Below are 27899 nucleotides of genomic sequence, written 5' to 3'. Positions count from 1 at the left end.
AACTAAGTTTGGCCTGACTGTGCTTTCTAAGAAATTTGGGGGGGTCCTGCCAGTTCAGGATCACATGATGATAATTTCGTTGATGTAATTCCTGTAAAAATGTAGTTGCTCAATTTAGTCAGAAAGACCCAGCTGAAGAGAGGTCTGTGTGGAGAAAAGCTTCCTGTGGGTGAAGTTAGAGAATTCTAGAAGATACAAAATTCCAGGTGTTGGCTAAGGCACAATCCTCAGGGGCGTGGCAGAGAGGATGTGCTGTCTGTAGGTGTGGTGTTTTCCTGGAGAAGTGGGAACAAACCCAGTCTCACAGCAGAATAACCCAGACACAGATCCTGACAGGTACCTGCATTTCCAGGGCTAGAGGGTTTTGGTGTTACTGAAACCTGTGTATCTTTCAGGTCTGGGTTGGTGTCACAGTCTTTTCAAAGAAGTGGACATGATTAGATTAGCGGGGGGGAAATTGGCTTTTATTGTCTTTTGTCTACTCCTCAGCTTTGACAATGTTTGGGTCTACTCTGTATCACTTCAAATAATGTAATTGCTGCTGCAATTCCCAACCAGAAAAAGAGTTCCTGTGAGGCAGAGACTTGTGCTGATATTTATTTATGGTTCATCAAATTTGGTGTGGAAATGATTTCAAGAGAATATACACATCTTGGGAGATAAAAAATTCTCATGCACTGTATGATTAATGGACAATAAGAAACACCTTGTAGGAAAATTATATTTATAGAGTGCTGCATTTATGGCATAATTTAAAAGTAACACAGTCCTTTTTCTATGAAATTATGGATTTTAATGACTTCATGGTTTTAGTTTGCTGAAAAGGGAAATATCTAGAAGTTTACAAACTTCAGTAAGCTTCAGTACTATATGTGATCTTCTTTAAGTCTCATTTAAATATGTCCTGCTGCATATTTTAACATGCACTGGTTTCTTGAACCCCTGTCTTTTCCATCAATCAGAAGAAGGGGTGTTCTTTGGAAGTGGTCAATGATATCTGCTACTGAAGAAAAATCCTGTGGGATGGAAAAAATGAGAGGGCTATGGACAAAATGTCAGAATTATTAGTAATCAGTAAAAACAAAAGTTTTTTTAAAATCTCAAATATTTTGCAGTATTATAAAAATACATATAAGGTCCAATAAATACCATCAGATCAACTGTTCTTATTCCTACCATTATCTGAAGCTCAGTAACTCTGTGTATAAGCTACTGCAATGCTGTGTAATGAATTTATGCACTCTTGGTCTGTTTAATACATGGTGCTGTTCCTCTGCTTGACCAGATGACTGTATTTGAGAGTTCAGAGTGGCTGATTGATTCAGGGGAGTCTGTCTCAGTCAGAACTGCCAGGAGTGTGCTGACCACTCAGTTCAGTGCCAGCAAACCCACACAGTCCTGCTGGCTGGGCTGAGCCACCAGTCTGGGAGCAAAGCTGTGACTTGGCAGCTATGGATGAGCTCTCAGCTCTGTATTTCCCTTATCTGGTATCATAGTGGTAAACAAACATTCCCTAAACAGCACACAGATTTCTAATAGCTGTGTTTTAAGGCCAACTCCTTCATTCCCTGAGTGCAAACAGCATAACCTGGTTTTACTCATAGCAGTAACGATATTCTCCCATGAATAGCTCTAGGACAATAAGCAGACTTCCACTCCAGGTGAACAGTCACCTGACACTTAGGAATGAGGCAGGAGATTCCTTACAATGAAGAGAAATAGTGTGAAAAACACTTAGTACCTCTTTTCCTTTTAAACCAGTTCCTAACAAATATAAGTGATCCTGCTCCTGGTAGCGAATCTGGATGTTGTACACTTTATCTCTGTACAGCACCATCAGCACATATGGGTGAGTAACAGTTTTTCTTGAGCTGTCTCTCACCAGGAATGTTCCATCCTGAAAGATGAAAAAATGAAAGATGACAAATAGAAGCCACTTCTGGGTTGATCAGTCTAACAACCTTAACTAGAGCACTCATGATTTTAAGTGTTTTTTCTTTCTGAAATCTTTTTCCTTCTAGTAAGAGAAACTGCACTATGAAAGCATTTAAATCATTTGTCAAATGTGTTGTCTTTCAGTTTGCTACTTAAAACTACCTTCTCTGTTACAAAAGCAGATATTTAGGGAAGGTAGGAATGGTGGTGTACGAAAGAGAGATTCCATTAAAGGAGAAAGTAAAATACCAAAGACCAAACCTCACATCACTTTAACCAGAAGACAAGTTCATTTCTGCTAAGTGCCAATCAAAGTTCCTATGTGATGTATTTACAGACAGCTTGAAATAATGACATTGTCTGTGTCTATTGGGTAAAGGCAGTGATGCTGTATCACTCTCTGCTTTTCTTCATTTCAGATCTCTTTTGACAAGTTTTCCATTGAAATCCCTTTCTCTAAGGCACTGAATGTGATGTCATAAGCTGGGACTTTAGTACAAATCACTGGAATGGTGCACATGCCACCTTCAGCTCATGGCATGTGCTGTGAGGCAGCACAGAGTAACTACATCTCCCATAGCAATGGAATATAATTCTATTTTTCTTTATGGTTTTAATTAATTTTCACATGCACAGATAACCCTTGTTTAAACCTGTACTTCATTTTGCTGGTCTATATGGCCTAGAAAAGGGTGGGATTCACCTTCCTAATTCAAGCTATCTAAAAATTGCAATCTGCAACAATCCCTTGCTGGTGCCAGAAAACCATTCCAGTGAACAAGTCACTCCTCCTAGTACAGGCAGGGTGAAACTGCTTTTCTTAGACTCTGGAAAACAACATCCTTCACGGCTGGTTTAGACCAGCTGTATAACTTTTCTGTGGGTTCCTTTCAAGGTGAATTCCCCATTCCGAGTATCTCCACTGGAGGTACAACCTCACCATGTTGTTTACCCTCCCTGCTGAGGGGATGAGAGGTGCCCAGCCCTTTGAGTACCTTGTTTATCCTCCGGAGAGCTGCCTCTGCCTCGGGCCGGCTGAGGTAAGCCACGTACCACTCATCCCTCAGCGAGCCCTGGGGCTGCGGGAGAGGAGAAGGACAAAGTCAGCTGCCAGGGAATAGCAACATATAAATCAGTAGAGAGAAATCTCATTTTGAGGGACATGTGGGTCTCTGTGCACGATCTCGGGAGTTATGAGTGTCAGGGACCATTCTGGAATGTATTTCCTATGTTATGGAAAGTGGTGCTAAGTTGTTCTAAATTATCTGCTCACTTCGATAAATTTGAAAACATTACAGGTCTAGCTATAATGCATCTGCAAGTAAGCTAAGAAAACAGGTATTTCCAAATATTTTCAGTAGACGATTTTAAGTGGCACATCCTCTTCTGTCTACCTGGACACTAGGCACAAAGACATCCTTTGCCTTTGTCTGGTTGGTTTTTAACTATCCTCTGAGACAATAATGCAGATCTCCTGTGAATATACTACATATGGTGGCCCAGCAGTGCCATCACCACAAAGTGGTTTTCTCTAAACTTATTTTATTTAAGGAAATGCGAAGCAAAAATGCACTTAAAAGAATGAGTCCTTTACTCATCAATGTTTTGTGGAGGGAGAACTGAAAATCTAATGCTACTTGAAGGCAGTTGTGCAAAACAAGTAATCCAGCAAACAAGTATTGTTCTTACTTTGTTCTGCTGGGCTTTAGCTATTGTTGTTTTTCTTGTTGAGGACAAAATAAGGCACTACAGTTTGACACAGAAAAGGAAATTGAAAGCACTCAGTATCATCCTGACAGTGACTACTGACTAGAAAAACAACCTTGAAAGATGTTTTCTCTCAAAACCAGAATATTTGCTGGTTTTCAACAGTTATGGTTCATATCTGGTACCTCATCTTCATCTGTGTTGGTCTGGTGAACAGTGTGTCTGCTAGGAATTGGCAATGGAGGTCTCATGTCAGCTGGGCCTCTTGAAGGAGATCTGCTGTTGCTGCCTTCAAAGATACAAAAGTAGAAAAACAATCTTAAAACCAGGAAAATAATTCCATCTGTGCATCCAGGGTGTAGCATGTTGATTTTATGAGGCATGAAGTACTTGTATCACCCTGGCACTGAAACTTTTGGAATTGATTTGAGATCAGATTTAGGCTTCTCTATGAGAACCAGATTCTTTACATAATTGCATCCTTGGTGCACAGGGACTTTAACTGAGCTCTTGTAGTTCAGAGTTCCATGAAAGCAGATGAACTTGAAATAGAGGTGACATTTTATCAGTTTCTGTACCACAGTTACTCACTTGAGAGCATCTTGTTTTCTTTCGAGATAGAAGTAATATTGTCTCTTTGCAATCCTTGCCTTCTCAGCAATTAGAAAGTAAAAAATGTCACTGCAGGACATTGACAGCTGTTACAAAATGTGAAGCATTACTTTTAAAGCAATTGATGTGGAAGTTTTCCTTATTTTTTATTTTCTTACAAGAGAAATATGGAGCATATTTCACATGAAAAGCATTTGCTAACCTTTTTGGGGAGTATTAGCATACCGCAGTGATTTGCATACCTCAGCTCTCAGTACTGTACAGAAAAAGATGATTATATGAAGTTTTGACACTGGTTTAACCAGGCAGGAAGCCCAAACTTCATGGGAAAGAATAAAGCCCAAAATCTTTGATTCAGACTAAGTAAGGTACGCGAGATGCCTTTCAGGAACTTGATAGTTTTCTGTTCACAGTCCAACCAGAAACATCCATGGAAAAGAAAAACTGTCATATGCACTGACACTATGTTTCAACTTCCATTCACTCACTGAAAAAACCCCAAAAAGTAAGGATGCAGGATACAAACCTGGATGTAAGCGTGCTGCTAGTGAGCCAGTTGAAGACAGGTTTCTAGCACTGTCAAAAAAAATAGTCAGTATAAATACAACATTTCTGTGCTCTGATCATCTGTCTTTGTGCCTGTTTTACAGAATGTGAGAACCTCCTGAGACTTGTGCAGGGTGAGGAAAGCCTTCCCTTCTTTTTGTTTTTCTTTCCTTCTTTTTGTGTAAGTGGATCCACCTTTAAGTTTCCCTGGAGCTCAGTATCTGCGAACAAGGTAATCAGTAAAGGCCACCAAGACTTCTGTACCAGGATCAGTACAGAAAATCCTGCAGCTTGTTGGGTTTTCCCAGGGAATGACTCCAGCATTCCCCCAGCACAGGAAGCACAGGGAACAGCTAGCTCTTGCTCGCAGTGGGGTTCCACTTACAATTACTTGTCTTGCAGCTTCTGTAACATTGTTGATAAAAATGCAGCTTCGCATTAATGTTGCCAGGTGGCAAGGACCAGCAACATTAGGGGCTGGGGCATCACACACACCAGGAAAGGCTAAGGGAGCTGGGACTGTTCAGCCTGGACAAGAGCAGGCTCAGGAGGGACCTTATTAATGCACATAAAATATCCGAAGGGAGAGCCAGGCTCTTTTCACTGGTGCCCAGTGACAAGACTGGACAAGACAAGCCCAGTGACAAGACCAGAGGCAGTGGGAACAAACTGAAACTCAGAGGTTCCCTCTGAACATCAGGAAACAGTATTTTACTGTGAGGGCAACCAAGCACTGGAGTAAGTTGTCAAGAATGTTGTGGAGTCTCTCTCTTTTCTTGGAGATATTCAAATGCCATTGGGATGTGGTACCAGACAGCCTGCTCAAGGTGACCTTGCTTGGGTAGGGGATGGGACCACAAGACATCCAGAGGTCCCTACCAACCTCAACTCACATCCAAAACTGCTCAAAATGGAGTCCTACTCTTCAATTTTTGTTATTATTTTTTGTTTCTTCACCTAACTGGGAACAAATGGCCTGCACTCCTTTCCTTTACTGTTCATATTTCTCTTCTGCTTAAATGAGCTGTTGAAAAGGCTCTGAGATGAATATGCTAATTTTGTTTGCAGAACAAAAACACCCCATCATGACTTGATTCATGGGAGAGAATCAGTCAAACTGGGGGCCTCTGCTACAGCAAAATTTGGCAATGTTCTTTGAATATAAGCAGAAGTGTTCATCATAGGAATAGCTCAATTTGCATATGCCCTTGCTATTGCTACTGCAATATTTGTTTTGCTGGGGTGTCAGCAGTTCCAGAGGATGATGGTAAATGAGAGGAATTCATCAAAGAGCCATTAAAAAATGCAGAGATTAGAAAATGGGCATCACACATGGACTCAAGGGACCCACCCTAACTCATCAAAGTCTAAGTCTGTAGCATGGTACCTCAGAAATCAAAATTTTATTAGGGGCTGATCTACCTAGCAAGTGAAGGCCTAACAAATATTTATAAGTTAAGGCTGGGAAAAAATTGCAGCAAGGTTCACAACTTTAAATAGCAATTCTCACCTATTAGTGTAAAATTTAGTAAAAGGGAGGTGAAATTCTTTCAGATTCAACTCCAGACAACCAAGGTTGTGGGGTTTTATAGTTTTGAGTATGCAGGACCCTTTTGGCCTACATCCTTCCTAGTTTTGTAGGAGAAGATGATCCCTTCCCAAAAGGGCTTCTCATTCTTATAGATCCTGCAGGCAATGGGAGAGATGCCTCAAGAATGGAAGTGTTGTACCATTTAGGCTCTAAAATACTTCCTTGCTATAAAACAGAGAGATTAATGGTTTTGTCCTGGTTGCCTGATGTACACTCTCTGCTCCTCCAATGCAGAGCTCCAATTCTATTCTCCTGGACAGTAGGAACAGCATTAATTAGCATTTTGTAGAGGCAAGGGCACAGTCTGAGTAATGAACTACTCCACACGGTTACCTTGTGTGCCTGAGAACCCTGTAGCCACACACACACTGATATTTCCTAAATTGCCAAGAGATTGAGACTCAAAAGGAATGACACAATCATGGTGAAACAAACCTTTCTGCACCAGGAATGCTGTTGGATCCTGGCTTTGGTGGAGGCTTGACAGATTTGGGTGGGAATGCATTGGAGCTGTATGGGGGCAAAGACAGGTGTGGCACTGGTCTTTGGGGTGCATCTGTGGAGAGGAAGAGAAGGAAACTTAACTCTTATATGAGACATTCTTAAATGAAGTAGAATGAAGAAATTCTGGCACCTTGCTACTGTTTAATTAGATAAACATAATGCAGTAAACAGTCTATAAACAGTCCTGGATGTGTTATTTACAGATTGGAAATTCATATGGTTAGCTGAGAATTTAGATATTAAAATTAAAAATAAACTGAAACAGGCTTGAGAAACATTTATGTTTTCTAAATTCTGTTTTGGATAAGCCACAATTCAGGTACTTTTAACTGCAGCAGAGCTGAAGGTGGTACATTTTTTCTGTCATGTTGCTTCTAAATAGCAGATTTGAGATCACCTTTCTGAACATCATTCTGAAATTTCTCCCAGCATGAAATAAAACATTTTTTTTTCCACAGTATCCTCAAACCTGAACTCACAGCAAGAGCAAAACAAGTTAACTGCTCTGCACAGCTTAAATAACCTTAATCTTTATGGAGGCTTAGGGGCAGGGATAACTCATAGAGACTTGGCCAAATGTCCTGTTTCTGTTATGGAGTCACTTTACCAACTTAATTGCAGAAATCAGCCTTCCGCAGTAATTCATAAATACAGTTGGTACACGAAAGAAGTTCTGCTGCTGTTCATAAAAGTGAATAACATTGCACAGAGCCTGGAGCCAGCAGGGTTTGACTGAAAAATTTGCTGAGAACTGGGAGACACCAGGTTCTGTTTCCAGCTGTTTGATGCTGTGTGCAGAACACAAATCTCTCTAATGTAATGTATTTCAAAATAAGAAATCCTGCTGGCTGGTAACTGGCTGACTGAGGGAACTCATTACCTATTGATTTCCAGGGGTTTGTGGCTTTGATATATAAATCTGCATGAAGCACTTTGTATGAATTCTACAGCCTATCAAGGTGCCACCTGACTTTTGAAATGGCTCTAAGGAAACAACTGAGATGATTTCTCTCTTTTTTTTTTCTTTTTTTCTTAACTAAGGCAAAGAAGGGTTTTAAGTTTGAAAAATCACTGTAGAAATACTTACTGTCTTCTTCTTCCTGAGGAACCAAAAAAAAAAAAAAAATAAAATCAGCAACATATTATAGCACAGTTCTTAGGACTATCTTACAAAACTAAATTTGGACATTGGTGAATTTTGAGTGTAAAAGGACTCTAATATCTACACTGTCACTTCCCTCTAAACTGTTGGGGGTTTTGTCTTCATCTAACAACAAACAATTTTGATGTTTTCACATTAAAGTGCAGATATTATTTACAAGCAAGTTGTATGGTGGATGTCCCATAATGGATCTTGACCTAAAATAGTCAGAAACTCTCAGGGGATATAAAGTTCCCTTATTCCTTCAGTAAAGGTAGGCTCTCAGAGTTACCTGAAAGTGAAACTTTTAGCTCAGCTTTAGCTGAAAAAAACCCAGAACCCCAAATCTTCTTTAAGCAAAACCACTTCTCCCATGTCATAGAAGAAATTCTGGCCTTATTCTTCTGTTATCTAAGATAAAGTTCTTGGGAAATAAACTGACCTTGACATAGAAGAACTGCTTAAAAACCCCCCATGTGCTATGAAAGATCCATGAGTATTCCTTATAATTTATAAAAGAAACAAGTTTACCTTTTCCAGAACTGTTAATTTATACAGGTACTTAATTTTATTGTAGTCCCTATAGATTAAAATTTCTGCTTTGAGACTATACTTACTTCATTTTTCTTGTGTGATGGCCAACTTTGCCTGAAATGAAAACAAAACACTCATCATAGGTGGAATACTACTCATTCACTTTGTGTGCATTAGGCCATATTTTCAACTAGACCAGGAATTTACAGGAAGTTTTAAAGACCAATGGATGCTGAAATACTTTTTCCTCATAAAAATATCTAAGATTCCAATTTTCAGCTATAAGCTAAGTCATTATTCTAGTCCTTAGCCCACGTTGATTTTCTCAACAAGGAAAATGTCTGATGAATTGATTTTAAGTTTAGAGCTTAAAACAAATTTGTGCAATGATTAAACATTAGTTTTCAAGTCTTGAACTCATTTATATGGTAACACTGCTGGAACACATCATAAGAATATCAAGCTTTTTTTCCCTGATAAATTATCCTGGCTGATTAGCAGATCTCAATTATTTCTTGTCTTGTTTTTAAGTTCAGCCAGTGTTCAGCTCCCAGGTTGTCTAGAAAATGCTGGAGAATGATCTAGTTCTGCTAGAAAATGGCTAGTAAGGAGTTTTGCAGGCTAATAAAATCATTGGGAGGAAAGTACAGATTTCCTTTTCTTACATCCCAAAACAATAGCAACAGAACCCATGAAAGAATGTTCCCTAGAGGAAGAGCATGTCCTGATGGGAAAAACACAGATCATATATATCTTTGTACAACTTGGAAGTGAGTCATGCCCCTCATAATGGCTCTTTCAGCTATGGCTGGAGAGAGTTTTTCTGCATTGACACCTCTCTGCAGCTTAGAGTACATCCTGTGCATATTAATAAACCAAAACTTGGATATCCACAGACCCTGCAGTACCAGTCAAGTAGACCATCATGTGTGGCTAGTCCATATTTTTGTTAAATTTAATTTCTACTTTATTGAATTTCAATTAAATGAGCACTTACTTTCCAGGGCTTTGCTTCCTTAGAGGAGGTGGAGTGCCTCTTTCATATCTGTCACTTGGTGGGACAGGAGGTTTTGGCATCATTGCTAACTGTTCCCCCAGGGATCTAAAGCAGGAGCAAGATGATGAAATAAAGGCAAAAAGCTGCTTATTAAGAAATAAGTGGGTAATACTGGCAATGAGAGGATCTTTTGCACAGGACAAACTCTTACCTTAGCTGTGAAACCAGAGGCTGTAAAACAACAAGGAATAGTTAAGAGAATGTGAAAATGTATCAAAATAGGCAAAAACTATCAATAATCAATTTAAAAAATTACCTTTTCAGGAATGCCTGGCTTTTTCCCTGAAAATAGCAAAAGCTTACATTTAGAAAAAAATGAAAGTTAATTAATTAAGCTTTCTATTAAATAAATTAGTTTCGAATATAAATGAAAGTCAATCTTGCAGATTGAAGCACTCAACCTCCTGAGACGTAAGCCAGAAAAATATTTTGGCTTTGTAAGGGATGGCAAAATTGCAATATCTCTTATTAAAAGCAAATTTAAACATTTTCAATGTGGTACGTGTCATAGTCCATATTTTCTATGGTTCAGCTTTGAACTACTGGTGACTTTTTTGCCATTATATAACAGATAAGAGTTTAGATAATAAATAAAATTGTAGAGTCATATCTGTAGATGCTTTGTATAATGTGGTTTTCAGTTCTGAAAGAAATGCCATTTTTTTCTATGTCCTATTAGTTCTCAGCCTTCTTTTAAGTCTGTTGCCACATTACATACAACAGTGTATGCAGAGTTTCATTATCTTTGCATGCAAAGGTGATTTCCTCCTTTAACCTACTAAATATTTCCTTGTTCAATTACTTAAGTGCTACATCAAACCTTTATTGCATGGGATCTCATGTCTTTCTGTTCATCTGTCTGACCCAGGGTTGCTGTTTTCTAGATAAAATTTCTCTCCCACATTATAAGTACTGCTCACACTATTTATTCATAGACAGACTACCTTGATTACATTTGGTTAAGCCTTATTCTTTTGCATTAATTATATACAAACTGATGACTTTCAGTGATTAAAGCAACTCTAATGATATTAGTATCAACAAATACTGACCTGATCCTGGGCTTTCTCTTTCATATGGGGGAGCAAGGCGATCCAGGGAGGGCTTTGTGCTTCTGTCTATAGAAGGAGCTGGGGCTAAACACAACAACTGTGTAAGATAATTTGCTGGTATAGATCAATCTATCTTTATTTTGCATAGATTAGAACTGGTGTTACTTCTTTAAATAATAAGTGAGACTTCTGTAGAGTAGTAGAAGAGAATGGAACTCAGGAGACAGAGGCAGAAGTGAAGCCTGTGGGAAAAGCTTTACAGAAGGAACACCAGCTGTACTCACGTTTCAAAGGCTTCATATTCCTGTCTCTACTCAAGTCGTTGTTGCTTGGCGGAGGAGGGAAAGCTGGAAGCTAGAACAAATATTTAACAAGTGGTTAAAATGTGTCTTCACCTTCTGTTTTAGTTTGAGTGCACTGACTCCACCATGCACATCTGCCAACCTTTGTGTCTGGTACAGCACAAGGAACAAGGCTCTGCTCCCTGCAGGAAGGACAGGAGCCATGGACTCTCCTGAAGCATGACCTACATGCATTGGCCTTTGTGGGATGCAGAATTGCCTCCATCTGTTTTCCCTCACAGGGAACACTCCAGGGGGATGTCTCTTCAGGGATGGGGTGTGTATTGTCAAAGGAAAGAAACAGGAGCTTCAACAACGCTGTTGTGTCTCTGTGGCACTGCATCAGACCAAAAGTGCCTCAGTCACACCCTAAACCCTTACTGGTGTACCCATGGGTAGGTTTAGTGTACCTCTGTTCTGGCGAACACTGAACCTACAGTGCCAGCTGTCAGCAGCACAAGAGCTCTCAGTTTTGAAGTATTCACAGCAGGAAAAAAAAAAAAAGGAAAGAATCTGGGTCCTCAAGGTTCTCATTATACAGTCTCTTGCAATTTTATGTGGTCCTAATTCAATTGAAAAACTGCTAGAAGTAGAGCTTGGAAAGACTTAACTTTTTTTTCACTTTACAAATATCACTAAAGAAGCAGAAAGGCATCTCTTACAAATATATAATTTATGTGGGAGAGGCATTCACAAACAAGAGTATATTTCCAGTGTAACAAACAATAAAGTAATATGAAATAATTTAATATACTTCTCCCATGAAATTTAATTGTACCTTGAACAATGGCCACCCTGCAACAGAGTTTAAATCTATTTTGATGGCTGAAATTCTTCTTCTACATACACAAGGTGAATAAAAATCACATTACACTTGGACTTCTAAGAAGGTACTGGTATAGGAAATAGGTGAGATATTAAGAAAGGAACATACAGTAGCACTTCTTCCCCCAAATGAGGCTGGTCCTGGGGATGGGCCAGGTCGCTGGGGAGGTAATGGAGGCTGATGCAGTGATCTGGCTGTTGAAGGTCTGTCTAAAGAAAACAAAAATCCCAAACTAAACAACTATACAGAGTTTGGTTATTTAATACTCATTAGCTCTTCATGACAAAGAGGTCTTGCAAGAATCTGGATACTGAAGTTAATATATCACAAAGACATTGCTGTAGAGTAGGATTGGCAGTTGCTTTATGATCAATGTGTTGTGTTGGGAGTTCCAGGCTGTCCCTGTGGGGGTGACTCCCTTGCCAGTCTGTTGGCCCACGGTATTTGTTTTCACTCCCTGCAGCACAGTGGGTGAAACACCAGCCATTCTGAATGGCAGGTTTGTGCTCCTGTACTGGGCTCCACAGCTCCAGGCTGCTGAGGAATCAGATTTAAAATAAAAATGACAGGCAGAGAAAGCTGATCATTCTTTTCCCAATGTTCACTAGAGTTTTTTTGCCACTGTTGCGACAACTTGCTCTGTCCAAGGCTGCACTGCTAAAGCGACTACAGCACTTTTATGTTTGTAACTTCGTACAAATTCAAATCAAAGGCCAAATAATGAACACAAATAATCACACAAAACTAACCTTTATTCCAACAGAGCTTGTCCAAAGTAGAAAATGTAACTTTAACATTTACAAACCAAAGTCTGTATCACTAAATCTTGTTCATGAACTACACTGTTAGCTTCAAGGAAAAACCTTCAATATTCCATTACCAGCCACCTAAAGTGTGGCTCATAACGTGAAAATATAATTTACAAATTATTAATAGCACTTAATTTTTAGTAATTACCTATATAATCTGTGCTGCTGGGAAGTGACTTGGCAGGAAATATGACATTGTGATGTGCTTCCTCATTATTGGATGGAGGTGGCTCATAACCATCACTGTCATGTTCTGCATCCTCAGGGTCCTCTGTTGGTGATTCATAGTCAGCCTCATCTTCCTTATCCTCATCTTCATCAGGGCTTTCGTAGTCATCATCATCATCCTGATAAATGAGCATAAAAAGTGGGTGCTGTAACAGACCACTAAACCCTCCAGAGCAGTTTCTTTGTGGCCTTTCACTGTGGTATTTTTCACTCTGGAAGATACCAAGTTTTTACAACCAGTTTGAGTGAAAGAAATCTGCTGAGATAATACGGGGAAAGGAGGCAACACTCCACTAGTGCATGGAGCACTCAACCACTTAAGAAAGGAAACAAATATCATTTTATAACTGTAAGCGCAGTGGGAGTCAAGATAAGGTGAAAGTTGATTGAAATAGATGAACATTTTTGTTGTCTGTTTTTAGGGAACAGACAAGGCACCAGCAGACAATCCAGTGTTCCTAGGAGCACACTGGAGCAGCAGTTGATGCTGCTGGTATTCACTCTTGCTTTTTAACATGTCCTCTACAGCCTTGCAACCCAACTTTTGAAAATTTTTCATAAAAACTGAGGTCTTTGATTTGGGTCCTGGTGTCTTCCAGACCCAAACCAGCCTTACAGAACTTGCAGGACCTCATAAGGTCACAGTGTCAATATGGTCATTGCACATATCTGTGCAATCTGCCAAGGCTAGAGAGAAGAGCACTCCATTTGTCACTGGTATCACAGCTGGAATTTCCAGAGTCCTCTGTACTGGCACAGAGCTCTGTAGGTGGTTACTTTTATCTCTTGTGCTCCCAGAATAGCAGCAAACCTCCTGTGAACTTAGTAACAAGTGGCTTCTAAAAATGACTCTCTTTTTTGTATTTGAAGAAAAGCCATCAGCAGTGGTCAGCCTCAGAGATCTTCCTAAACCCAGGCTGTGCATCAGCAGCTGAGGAGTGTGTGCTTCATCTAATGACCTTTGTCAAAGTATTTTCGATGCCAAAAGGCAAAAGGAACTTCTGCAGTCCAAATAGCTTTAGAAAAAATTACTGTTCAATAAATCAGCTCTGGAAAATAAAATGGCAAGAATTTGCCATTGAATACTACAGCAGCCTTTCATCTACTAGATGCCTCTTTGAAGAGCTTGAAATAGGCATATAAAATTCAGCTGTGGTTCTGTGGGGCCCTGGTCTTAGGCTGGGAGCTTCTACTTGAGCCAGTGGCATAGGAAAGCCATTCTGAAGCTTTGCCTTGCATTCCTGGGGGAGAACCTGTTCTCAGTGAGGAAATTTGTATGCAGCCTGTCCAATCATTCCTGCTCTGCTTTTCCTCCCTCAGCAGCCAGTGCAGGGACAGCCCACCCAGAGCAGACAGTGCCCAGAGCTGGGGGGTTTGTCAACCCAAATACTCACAAATGAAGACCAACCACCGTCATCCTGAGCATACCCTGTGTGGAGAAACAACACACATTTCTGAGCATGCACAGTCCAAGATGTGATAACTTGACAAAGAGAACCAAACAAATCCCAGGTGAGTTCTGCCCCTCAGTCCTGTGCCACAGGAACAAGCTGTTCTCTCAAGGGCAGGCTGGCAGCCACAGAGTAACATCCTGATGCAAAACCAAGATAAAGCCGACCTGGTACAACATGAGCTGTGTGCTGGCAATTCAAGTTTGTCCCACCTCCACTTTTAAATGTAATTTGAAACAAAATGTTTTCAGAATCAGCCCAGACTTCTTATCTCTTTGCTTAAGATTATTTTAGCTTTCATAATAGAAGGGTTTTTTTGAATTTCAGCTTCCATCTCTAATACAGAGAGGAAGTGCTAGGAAGATGCTAGGAGGAAGTGCAGGGGGCAGAGATGTTGGAACAGAAATACATAAGCACTGATAGAATGTATTGAGTTAAAGAAAGACATTTTGGTAATTCTCATGTAAAAGTCTCTGCTCTTGTCTTCACCATCTTTTCTCTTTAAAAACACTTTTTCTTATTTATTGTTCTGCATCTACTGTTTTATTTTTGAAACTTCTTTATACTCTCACATTTTCATTTATTGCTTTGGATTTTTGGTTCCTAACTCTGCTCCCCTCAGTTGACTCTGCCCTGCAAGTATTAATTTAAAATTTTAATATTTTTAAACACTTTTTGTTGTTAGAGTCTCTCTGCCAGTATACACTTACCTGGGTTTTCAGGAGATTTTTGTGATTGGGCCCTGCAACGAAGGTACAAAAAATAAATTCCTTCTATTAAATGTGTGATGCTTCTTTTGCAAATAAAGGCAATAGTTAACTGTTACAGTAGAATGAAGTTTACACAGAGGAGTTTAACTCTGCCCAAAATGCCAAAAACACATTAGTTTTAATTAGTTGATATCTCACTCAGAGCATCCTAATATAATCTAAAATGTTTCTATAAGAACTGAAGTCAGAAAATTCAAATGCTTTGAAGCAAGGGGACTCAGTAAATATATTTACCAGTCCTGTAAACAGAAACTTCCTTTTCTAATTCAGATCAAGCTGTTCAAAGTCAAGTTCAGAAATGCTTGTAAGGTTAAAAAATATTTTTAAGATTTTCAATTCTAGTTTTGGATCCTGGTTAATGGATAGGTGTAGAATCATGTTATCAGGTGACACAAAACCATGTTCTGTAGACTGGACTTGGTTTACATTGTGCGAGAACATAAATTGTTCTTTTCTTATATAAAGCTCTTGCAGTTTTTGCTCTTTTTCTATTGCAATTACATTCAACGACAAATCATTAAGAACTAAAAAGTGTAATGATGTATAGATCTGTGGAATGCATTAAGGATGATTTATGAATAATATATGCCTAGGCTTCATAGGCTTCATAGCCTTCCTAAAGACTGAGGTACTCAGGTGGAAAATTGCATGAAAAGTGCAAATGTTACTTGGTTCTGGACATGGCAGAAGTATCCAGGGTGTTTATGGGCTCAGGATTTGCTATCCTTGTCAGATGCCATTAACGAAACAGAACTTTATTTTATAGAATTTCCAGGCTGTACTTCTGGTCCAGGCATCATTGATCAAATGAAAAACAGGCCAGAAAAGATCTAAAAGCTTTGAAAAAGAAAGCTAAATTGTTTTACTCACCATTTTGAAAGGAAAGAGAGCCTCCCTTCATTTTTGTTTATTTCTTGGCTTAATTTACTTACAATTCTATTGAAAAGAAAAACAAAAATAGTTTAAAAACCCCCTTGAAACTTGTCTCTTGTAAAAGCAGATAAGTTATTTTCTTAGCTGTTATCCCTCAGTATTTGCTAAATTTAATCTGGTAACTCATGATTATTATTTACTATGTGATGAGAATACTGAATTTACCATCTTTTTGCTAAGTTGCTCTACAGCACATCTGTGACCAGCACAGGTCCTTCTCGTGAGAACATTTTGATGTGCTTTATAAACAAAGATAAAGTTTGAATGTTTTTGCAAACAGGGTCTCAAGACTTGGGCAGTTCAGGCCTGGCCAATTAGGCCTAGGGGGAGGTTTTTGACTGACCAATCTGGGTGACCTGTGAGAAGTCTATATATATGGAAATCAAAATAATAAAGTCTCTTTTTCTTGCCTGAGAACCTGGGTTTCTACTTCTCTGCTAGCGGCTCAACAGCGACACACATCCAATTCCAAATGAGACTTTTTTACCTAGGTAAAACCCTATATTGTTGGATCATGTTTAAAAATAAACATTAAACCCAGCAAGCCTTACAATCTTTGGGTGTTGTAGACATCACACTGCTTCAAATAATGGCCGTGGCATTTGTATGATTTTTGCATGGAAAAAGCAAATAATACTTCAGGAAGCAGAATTTATGTTTGCAAAAGCAGGGATTAAATGTTCCCTGAGTCTCTTCTCTGTTCTTTTTGTGTTCCTCTGCAACCAAGCCATACCTCATCCCAAATGCCTCCAGCAGAGAAGGGAGAAAGGCTGATCTCATTCCATGTTTTAAATCACTTGCAGGGCATGGCAGAAATATTCAGGGAATATACAAAGGTTATAATTTTATGCCTGGAGAGATTTTTCCAAGTGAGTGGCAGTCAGTACTGAGATTCACAGGGTTAATTCTACTGAGAGACCAGAATTCTGCTCTGCTACTAATTAAGTTTGCCTCTGTGATTATTTTGCTTCAAAGAAAGCTTATGATGAGCCATGGTCTGGTTCTGAATTGCCATTATTTCTTATTGAAGAACATCCAACTGAGAAAGTCCTGTGGCAAACAGAGCAAAGCATCTACATACATCCAGTTAAAAATATCCCATTTCACTTCCAGCTTATATTATTTAGGTTCATCAGAGACAGTAATTGTGGAATCATAAGTATTATGAAAAAAAAATCAAGAATCTAATGTATCTGTTTGTCTCAGATTCTAAATTCTGTAAAATCTTAACTTTATTGTTTGTTAATGTGGAATTCTTCCCCACACAGATTGGGTCAATCAAATTTGATATCAATATTGTAAAATATTGTTTATGGCCATGCAGTCACCACTCTATTTTTGTTTTTCTTCTCCTTTCGTGTCTTTTTTTGCTAGTCAGCAATAACAATCCCCTAGTTTTTTCCAAATGACCCAATTAGTGCATCTTTCATGTCTAACTGCTCTTCTGAGCTGGGACTGGAGGAAGACAGGTTTTCAAGCAATCTAATATTAAAAAGAAGCCAACAAAATGAAGTTATTTCAGATCAGGGTGATAGTGCTGTCAGAAAAGGATGAAGATGAGTGGTGTGAAGTTAAGGATATGCACTCAAGGATCCAAGTACGAAAAGAGAAACACAGAGAAAGTATTGTTTAGGTTTTCTTGTTTAAGAACATGAAAATTTTGCAATTTTCTGTTTTGAAGCCAATATTGTCATGCTTGTCCCTTTTTGAAATAAGCACATGCACAAGTATTAACAATTTCAGAAGCATTACAGCTGTCTAAATCTGACATTGTCACTCAAGCATGTTGGATAAAGCAAGAGAATTGCCAGTTACAGGCATAGGAGTCCTTCTGCTCTTCTTTCCTATGGAACCAACACTGTTCTGCGCAAGAAATTTCCCTTTTCTGCCAGGGATAAGGAAGTTTCTGTATAAATAATCAGTTCCATGTGAGACACCAGGAAACATCCTGGGGTGAGCAGTGCTCTGCACATATCAGTGCTTTGGTGGAGAAGTGGATTATGGAATTTGTCTGAGGCTTATTCCCTGTTGTAGAAGAGGTAGAGGATCATTCAGAATGTCTTGGGGTTTTCAGCTAAAGAAGTAAAATGAAGTTCACTGGGTTTGGAGCTAATAATTCTTTTAGTTCAGACTTCCCTGAGTATGAATGAAACCTGAGTGTTTGGAAGCTTTCTGGACTAAACCTGGGCTGGCTGCTATGAGGATTTACACCAACTGGTTTTTGAGGAAAAACTGATAGGAAAAAGTTGATCATCTTATCCTGCTGCCAAAAAATTAATCATTTGATGCTTAAAATACAGTGTCTAATCTTTACTTCTAGTTTATTTGAAATACTTCACACCAATGGCTCAGAGGGTTTATTAGGAGAAAGCAAATTTTAGGAGGGTCACTTTACAAGCAATGTTCTTAGGGAAGGTCGGTGCACTGAGCAGCTGAGCCTGTGTCTGAGTGAGGAAGGAAGTACCAAAACCACACGGCTCTCTGAGTTGTGGGAGTGGATGATAGGAGAGGATAAGGCAACAGCACTTGCAGAAAATGTTACTCAGACTTCTCTTTCTCTTTCTACCTCCTCCACCAGTTGCTAAAGTTAAAACTGGCAGGAAGTTGAAATTTTTAAAAAACCCACACAACCAGCCCCCAAAGCAGGACTGCAAAACTGGCTTTTGTTCACTTAACTCCAGATATTGTTGACACGAGTATAATTCACTCTACATGTATTGGGATAAAGATGGGTAAGAGAGATGGAATACAAATTCCTCCAGGGCCAGGAGGCTGCATATTGAGCATAGTGAGCACTGTCAAAAGCAGAGTTGGTGATAAAGTTTTTGGTTTGGCCTTTGAGAAGATCCTGCCGGGCAGATGCAATGTTGTTATACTGAATTGAAAACTGACTGAATATCAGTTATGTTCCAAACCTTGCAACAGCCTTTAGATCCCAGCTGAGAGCACATGTGCACACACTGACATCTGCCCAAGGCTTACCTTTTTAATAGAGAAAGCACAGATTTCTCAAATGTTATGTTTGCACTTTTACTCTTCTGAAAGTAGAACAACTTTCAGACTGTGCAATGTCTGCAGGCTCTGGCTGTGTTGCTAACTGAGCTGGCAGATGCAATGAGTGCAGTGATCAGCTTTCTGTGGCTGGAAATTTCCACCAGTGCTATGGAATACACATTGGAGTGCTGTGGGATATTTCCTAAGCTTTCTGAACAAGGCTGGGAATTTCAAATCTCAGGTTTGCCAGAAACCTGCCACTGAGAATAGCCAGAAGGATCAACAGCCTACTGAAAACTTGGACACCTTTTCTCTCAGGATAGTAAACAATAGGAGTGACAAAGACTAATTTCAGTGTTTACACCATGGTTCAGGTATTAACCAACCACCAGTCTTATTTTTAATGAAATCTTTGCTTTTTCTTGTTTATGAATTCTGACACCAGCAAGTAAAGCACATTCTGTTGAATATGCTTTAAAATATTTTGCAGGACTCAAATTTGTTCTCCACAAGTATAAAACTTCATGACTTTCTTTGACTGCCAGTAGTGCTAATGAGCAATAGGAAAACTCTGTCTCTTATGCTATATATTGGCTGATTGTTTCATTAGATTTATTATCAAATTGTTAGTAACACCCTCATGATTAGGTCTGAGTTTCATTTAGCTCTTAGGACAGATGGTCAATGTCTGCTCTGTGTAAAATATGCCACCTCCCTTCCCAGTTTCACCAGGGCATCTCTTTCAGGACATAGCATGTTGTTTACCTAAACACAGCGATATTAATATTAACTTTTTTTGCAAAGTTTTCCAGAAAGAGTTCAGCCCTTTCAGTGGAGAGTGCTAAAGATTTTAACTTCAAAATAGTGCTTAAATTTTTTTGGTTTGGTTTGGTTTTTTGTTTTTAAAAAGACACCAAAAGTTCTATGAAGACGTGCACCTGTAACAGAGCTGACGGAGATTGATTTTCAAAGTAATAATTCTGTTAGTAATAACAGAAGGTTGTAGGGTTTTATAATTAGACTCAGGAAATGACCTGTCATACCTTGTAATGACAACTGTGACCTACTTTGACTCTTGAAAAGTCACAGAATCATGCCCAAATAATGACACAGTTATATTCAAAACCTGAGCAGTAGGTTTGCACAGAGGAACACATTTAGCAAACACACACACCCAGCTCAGGAGTCCTGCACAGATTCAGGCTGTGGTTTGCAAACCTTGTATGATTCCAAGTAGGTCAGAATATTCCTGCTAAAGTTACTGGGAAACAATCTCTCTTCTACATGTGTCTTTTATTCATTTCCTCATTAGCCAATGCTATAAGTGTAGCACCTTCTATTTATATTAAACTTTTTTGCAGAACACACTCAGATTTTAGTGCTGCTATTGAATACCAGGTAATGTAGCTACAATATGCTAATGTGTCTTTCGGCTTGTAGACAAACTCTTCCTACCAGCTGAGGTTTGCATTATGACATGAAAGAAAAGTGTGAATGCTCTCTAGTTGAAGTCAACAGCCAGCACTTTGTGTCTGGATGAGAGTGTAGAGATTCTGAAGTAATGACATTAATGTTTAAAAAAACACCAGATTCTTCTACCCATTAATTCTATCCAGGAAGGTTGTTTTGGGGTTTGATGGATTTTTTGTTTATTGTTGTTTGTGGGGGTGGTTTTTTTGGTTGGTTGGCTGGTTTTAGTGGCAACCAGTTCTCTTCCCTATTAAAGCTCTAAATTCTTGTTTCTAAGCATTGGCATTACATGGAGGACCTTTCTGCTCATATAATCACCATAATCCAGGGAATATTTTGCTTGTTTGTAAGTGTGGAAAAAGGTCTGAGAACGGAGCCCTTAGTTCCAGAGCTTTTACTCTGATTTAAATACCAACTTATTTATTCAGTTCCTCAAGTTGTGCACCAAGCTTCACTCTGCTTTTAAAGCTCTTGATTTCAAATTCTCTCCTGGCTGAGAAATCCAAACAATCTGACTGGAAAAGGCTGTTCTGTTTCTGCTAGGGTGTAACAAGTGAGAAACCCAAACGACTTGGCTAAAAAAAGGCTGTTCACTTTTTCTAGGGTGTCACAAGTTAAGTGGACTGTGAAAATCAAATTCTGAGATATCAATAGGTTAGATGAGGAGATAGAAGCAACTCCACATGCTTAGATTTCATTTTAACTATTCACCTATGGCATTAATATCTCGTCTGTGTTTATTGGACTATCCAAACTGACTATTTTTGTCTCACAAATTTGAAAGCAAATCACCAAAAGTTCTCAAAATTATAAACTCAGACAATGAGAACACGAGGTAATTTTGCCAAAGGACTGCTAAGGTGGGACAAATTACCAGAGAATTACAAGTTCTACAGTATGGTAAGACGAGTCTGTCACAGACAATCTGATCTCAGTATCAGTAACATTGTTAAATATTTCTTTTAACTGACAGTGAGTTTGGAAATTCTGAGACACCAGACACCAGAGGATTGTATTTAATAATAATATCTGGACTTCCTTACTAAATATTGTACATCACCAACCCCTATTAATGGGATGTTTATTGTGTGAAAATTTAGATGTGATTTTAGGAAACATGTCATGGCTTTCATGCAAGTCCTTCAATCTGATCTGAGCAAGGGTGTCCTGCTGGGCTCAGCTTTTCTCACCAGCTCACCCACGAGCACAAAACTTTTCAATGTTCTTAGCTTCCCCAAAACTCCTTACACAAGCTCTGATGCATCAGAAAAAGCAAAGCAAACTGTATCTTCTGTAGCAAAATCAAGATATGCATGGAGGGAGTGAGTCTGGAACTGGGAAATGAGCAACAAAGAAACAGCCCTGCTGGAACAGCTTAAATTCTCTTTTTCCCCCCTCCTTTGTTTGGAAAACCATGAAGAGCTCCATGTGTCTCATGGTTAGGAACCTTCTGACCTCCAGCTTATACATGTAGCAGAGAACTCATTGCAAAATTAAGTCATTCATTTTTCACCATGAAATATTAGAAGAAGCCAATTTCTCTTACTCAGTATTAACTTAATGAGATTAATGTTCTTCATTTAGTAACCTCTATGAAATTATGGAAGCTGTTCACATGACTTGGAAACTTTTTGAGACCTAATCCACAAGAGCTGAGGAGCTATTGAACACTGAATCACAAGTTCCAGGCTGATTTATCTCAAACACCCACCTAAAGCAAAAGCACAATGAAAATAATTTCAAATCCTCAGCTGCTGTGGACATAACTGACTTTTTTTTTTTTTTCCTTCAAATTAAAGTCAACAGTTAAGCAGCGAACAGTTAAGTCATACTTCAAAGGCAATACTTGCAAGAAAGTTTAACCTTTGTGTAGCTGCTGTCAGTCAAAAAATTTATGCACGAGTTCTTTTGAACATCCCCCAGACAATCTTCTTGTATTGTATCATTTTGCTTGAGCAGTCATGACAACACCCATTTTATTTTGGAATATTCTTTTTCGCTCAGTACGCTCCAATAAACAGGTCTCTAACCAATCACTTGCAAATCATTTGCCTGATGTTTCCTATGAGATTTCACTGCAAAACAGCTAAAATAATTTTAAATATTGAAGTAGTTTGACTTTACTTACGGCACTCTGAGTTTTGGAAATTTCTGAATATCATTTTCAGACATGTTCTGGAAAGGAAACACATGGGATATATCACAAAATTGTCCATGGAACACCCTGTGACTTACCCAAGTAAGTCATGCATATAGATTTGAAAACGTAGCATGAATCCATGTGGTATTTAAGTGACTTCAGAAGCCACGTATATTGAATTCCTTTGTGTCTGCTTAGTGAATTATGCAAGATTGTGCATGATTGCAAAATTTCAGGGTAAAATTGCAGATTTTAAAATAGAGAACCTTTGGCTGGAGTTTTGTTCTCAGGACCTTATCTGTAACATCACCATACATGTAAAATCCCATGTTCCAGTGGGCACATAGCTGGAAAACTCCTTGGACTTAAAAGCAGCCTTGGCACCCCAAAAAAATATCTTTCTAGAAACAAGGATGGGGGAGATTGTTTGTTACCCCCTCAACCAAAATACAGCAACTGGACTGAGATTACTCCTGACTGAGATGTGCTCTTTGAGGAGCTTTCATGATACTCCTGCAGAGTCATCCCTTTTCTTCTTCCAGCATGTGCAAATCCATAGTTAGGATAGATTTAGGCACTATGAAAAGTTTGGATTTAGCTGATTTAGTGTTTTGTTTAGTTAATCACAAGCTGCGTGAACTCTCTTTGGAGCATGGATGATAGTCTGGTTATTTCTGTATTTTTACTGGCAACAACAATAGGTTTCTAACTACACATTGGTTTGCAAAGCTGTCAGTGTCAATGTTCAGGACAGAACAAATCCTAGCTGGGTTTTTCCAAACTATTTTGCTCCTGGGAGGAGTGAAACACAGGAAAAATGTACTGCTGTTATGGAAATGTCCTGCAACACTTCGTGAAGAATCATATTTTTTCTAAAGGCTTTTCATGCTTCTCTCTGAAGTTCTCTTCTGGTGATAAACCTGACAAATATTAAGAGGTACAAACTCTTTTACAAGGGCCACATTTCTGTTTTAAATAATAGAGAATTTTATTAGAATAAGTTACACAAAACCTTGGTTTTATTCCTGCTACATCTCAACTGGGCTTTCCTTGTGGTAGCCAGTAGACACAGAAAGGTGATTTGAAAGTAGGATGTTATTCTAGTGGATTACAGCAATATTTTTACAGCCAGGTTTATCATGTAGATGTGACGATAGCTACGACCCCAGCAAACACTCAGCCTGAGCAGCTGCTTCTGTGCAAATGGAATTTGGCAGTTTCCAATCACTCACAAGATGTAAAAAGATGTTTCTTAGGAAAACCATTCATAGAGAGAAGCAAATATTTTCCACATTGCTTTGTACTCTAGAATATTCTATTGGAAGTCTGCTTCTGTGGTTCTGTGTAACAAGTGAACTTTTTTTTTTTCATTATACTATTGACAAGTAATTGAAAAGCTTAAAAAGAAAGTCTGAGCAGAGGTGACACAAGCTGTTTGGTTTGCTCAGTAGAAAACATCCTTTGAATCTGGTGGGATGCCTCTAAAGAGCTGTTGCACTATGTAATTACAGAAGCACTGTGGAAATAGTAGAAAATCCCAGAAATCAATTAGAAATCACACAGTTATTGAACTTTTTTATTTTCACCTCACAAACTCCCAGATTTTCATTATGCTTCCAGAACTCTCACTCCAGCCACAGATCCTTAGTGCTTGAGCTGAGGATGATCTCTTGGGGGTTGGTAGGATAAATCCCATAACTTGTATCTGAATAATGCTGACTCCACCCTCCAGTAGAAGGGAAGGGTCATATCCTGTTCCTACAAAATCTTGTCTCATTGGACATTTTTGTGTGGTGTTTCAATGAAATATCAAAAAGCTGGATATTAAGGCAAGTAAATGAAAAATAAGAAACTTGAGAAGAGGTATGCAGAGATTTTCTCACTATGACTACATAAAAAGAAGAGCATAATTACTACTTCTGGGCAAAACAGAATGGTTAATATTTGAAAATAAAAGTAAAAAGCAGTAATACTAAAAGCTCTTGAACATCTGCATGGATGTGTATTTAAAACCTGCAAACAGCAGCTGTGTCAATGGAAGTTATCAGCTTTTCTAAAAGTAAGCCAAGCCCGGAACAATGTTGATTTAAAGCCACTGGGACTTTGCTTACTAGTTTTGATGCTCTTAAATTTTATTGATTTTGTGTATTGCTACAGAAGAAATCTAATTTTTGAGGGAGTTATTACAATGAAAAGCCATTTATTCTGACCAGAGCTGTGTCTTCTTTCATATGAGAGGATAATTAAAAAATTTTCTGTAGTTAATATCTGAAAACAAAACCTATAAAGGAAGAGATTAATTCAAGACAAGATTATGGTTTTAGAACTCCCCTGTCAGTGTAAAAAATACTAAAAAATATTCCTATAGAATATTATGCTTGGGCTCCCAGCATTCCATATCTAAAGCAAGTTGTCTGGCTGATTTTAGCAAAAGCATTTACCTACCATATTTATACCTCAGTAACCACCTCAAGGTGGCTCCTCGTCTGCCAGTGCAAAATAAGGAGGAGTCAAAACCATCACTTGACTGGAATTTTACAGGAAGGAATTCTACCACTCCACTTACCAAAAACCTTTGTCCATTTATGCTGTGCTTCCTCACGACTTTCTCACAGTCCTTATACTTCAGCTGTCAATAAGAAGAAGATGATTATTGCACCCTTAATTATAAGAATCAATTAAGACACTTAAACATGTGGCTGGCTTTGAGTAGATGCTTTCAAGTTACCCTTTTGTATGCCATAGCCTGTCTAAATGGCTCCTTTTATTCCATAATCATGAATTTTTATGACACAGATTCTTCAGTGGACTCCAGGGTTTTCATCCATTTAGGGACACATAATTCCTCACATTTACAAACCACCTCACAGTTGCCTGGCCCAAAGAAATATTTGAAAAATGGATTGTTGTGGTACTGACTAGGATGAGTAGCTGCAGAAGTAGAGCAAAAACCTTGTTAGCCAGGAATACTAAAGCTGACTGATCCCAGTCACAGAATACATTGTTGTGATCAAAAAGCTTTCTCTTCTAGATGGAAATCTCACTTGTTAATCCTGGAAATTATCTATAATATTTGTAAATCTTTTCCACAATACTATGTTTTCCAGAAGTATTTAGGACAAGGACGTGCTCTTTAGAAGTTTCTCATGAAGCAAGACGTGACTTTCAAACATTTCCAGCAGGTGTTTTAAGTTTTTGATTTTTTAAATTTTTTTAAATTTGGACAGTAATAGCATAACATAAGAACACAATTTATATTTTTGATCTGGCTAGAATGCATTTTTCTGTTTCAAGCTGGTCAGGTCCATATCAGAAGGAACCCACAGAGCAGGCAGATGAAGTGATTTTTGAAGGCTTTGAGACAAAAGAATGAAAGTTCTGCCTGAAACTTTAATTAGTGAAAGTTACACAGACAAATGACCCTGTGCTGCTGGGACAGTTCCCCTAAAGCAGAGAACACCTTGCAGGGAGCATTATGTTCTTTTGTAGTTCTATCCCACATTTTCATTTTGAGGAGTAATCTTTTAACTTTTGTATGTGAGAACAGATCCTGAAAACAACTGAACAGCAGAGAAGATATTTTTAGGAGCCACCTTCAGTTATTCATATGCAGACCTAACTCTGGTAAATATTTTAGGATACAGATTAAAATTTTTGTGCAGACTAAATACTTAAACCTGTAAATAATTTCTTTCATACAGTGAGTGCTATCGTGATGTTACCAGCAGAAGTCTGTATGCAGAAGGAAGCAACACTTCACTGTGACTGAGACCTAATCTCATTTTTAAAATAATTCATGAACAGTATTGTTTAGCTATTAAAAATAACCCTTGAAGTATCCCAAATAGGAACATCTTTTCTATTTTCAAAAAAAAAAAAAAAAGTAAAAACTTTGGAAATTATTTGAAAATTTGGTCCTCCATTGGTTCATTCATTCTCTGAGTTTATCTGGGGACAAGATCTGGTCACTTGTGATAGGTGCACAGAACTGGCTGATTTGGGCTGACATTATTGTCTTACACAGATTTTTCAGATGACTTAAACAGCTTTTGCCCTGATTTAGCTCCCCAAGAGTGGAATGCCTTTATCTCTGTTCTGGAGGGTATCTTGATCAGTGGAAGGGAGGTACTACAGATAAATGTGCATTTTTATGGTAGAACTTACAATTAATCCTTTTGGCACTGTTCAGAATATCACTATCAGATCTTTCAGAAAGCCGTTTTTCCCTTCTTAATTTCTTGGAAATGGTGGCCCAACTTCCCCCTGCACCGTTGTTGCAATGTTTTTCGTACTTGTCTGAAATTGCCTGTTGATAATGATCTCATCTGTTCCATCTCCATTTTTTTGTTTCACTTTCCTGGTGCCACTAACCCCTGTACCCTAAAATTATGGGCTTGTAAGTAGTTGGCAGTTTCACTTCTCTGGAGATTTGGTAGACACAGACTCTAGATCTATATTAGCTACTTTTGCATTCTACTATCAAACTTGCCTCAATTTCCCAGATAAAATTCTTGTACAGCTATAGGAACCATTGAAAAAATAAACTTCACATTATTTCAAAATGAAGGTGTTCCAGGTTTTACAAGCCTAGCCATGGATGTGATTAACAAAAACATTCAGAGGCTCATTTGTGACACCGAGCAATTTGGAAAGAAATATCACTTTGGAAAACCATTGAAGATGAAACAGAAAACTTGTAATCTTCACACCTTAGTGCCTTCTGTGGCTGTTAGTATGTGTTACACCAAGAAATGTTGTAGTAATGTGTTTATTTCCTCAAAAAAGCCATGAGTTTCTCTTATAGCAAATTTACAAATCCCTTTCAAGATTCATTTTCACTGACCAGTTTAGCACAGCTTCTCATTTGACAGTTTTGCTTTTAGTTCTGCAGCGAGCTTTGCCCATTATAAAATATCTAAATTTAGCACAACCAATGTTCCAGTGGTTTGCTCCTCCATCAGATGAAGAAAAAACACAGCCACACTCACCGTCCTGAAATAGTCTGCTAAGTTATCTGGGTTCCAGGTGAGCACGTCGGAGCGGTGGGGAATGTTCCTCAGGTCCATGGTAGGTTTTCTCCTCGAGTTCAGGGAGTGCTCATAGCAGTGCTGTTGATGATACAGCCATGTATTCCCTCTGTGTTGCCACTTCCAAGGAATTCCTTGCCCGACACTAAGGCGCTTCTGTCAAAGAACTTTTCAGTTCAGAGCTCCATTGGGAGGACGTTCCAGAGAGACACTGCTTCCTCTGCTACAAAA

The 27899-nt window shown here is 38.7% G+C and overlaps 2 protein-coding genes across 2 annotated transcripts in view; one reads left to right on the top strand and one right to left on the bottom strand.

The window, feature by feature from the left end:
• C13H5orf58 (chromosome 13 C5orf58 homolog) overlaps positions 1-14342 on the top strand; it is an 81558-nt gene extending 67216 nt beyond the window's left edge. Inside the window, exon 14 of the mRNA XM_085073414.1 lies at positions 14204-14342. The gene's annotated coding sequence lies outside the window, so the exon portion shown is untranslated. The remainder of the gene's footprint in view (positions 1-14203) is intronic.
• Positions 573-27899, bottom strand: LCP2 (lymphocyte cytosolic protein 2). The gene is made up of 20 exons (XM_085073404.1): positions 27630-27899; positions 25208-25270; positions 22630-22676; positions 15975-16040; positions 15045-15076; positions 14278-14312; positions 12804-13002; positions 11955-12055; positions 10964-11033; positions 10680-10763; positions 9884-9909; positions 9779-9798; positions 9568-9672; positions 8643-8684; positions 6827-6949; positions 4781-4830; positions 3828-3931; positions 2931-3014; positions 1742-1897; positions 573-1016 (listed from the first exon to the last, which is right to left on the bottom strand). The coding sequence occupies exons 1-20, from the start codon at positions 27705-27707 to the stop codon at positions 894-896; spliced, it is 1608 nt and encodes a 535-aa protein (XP_084929530.1). The 5' UTR covers positions 27708-27899; the 3' UTR covers positions 573-893.

Source organism: Lichenostomus cassidix, chromosome 13 (genome assembly GCF_008360975.1).
Source record: "Lichenostomus cassidix isolate B80296 chromosome 13, HeHo_3.0, whole genome shotgun sequence".
Taxonomy (NCBI): domain Eukaryota; kingdom Metazoa; phylum Chordata; class Aves; order Passeriformes; family Meliphagidae; genus Lichenostomus; species Lichenostomus cassidix.
This window is presented reverse-complemented; position numbering and strand designations above follow the sequence as displayed.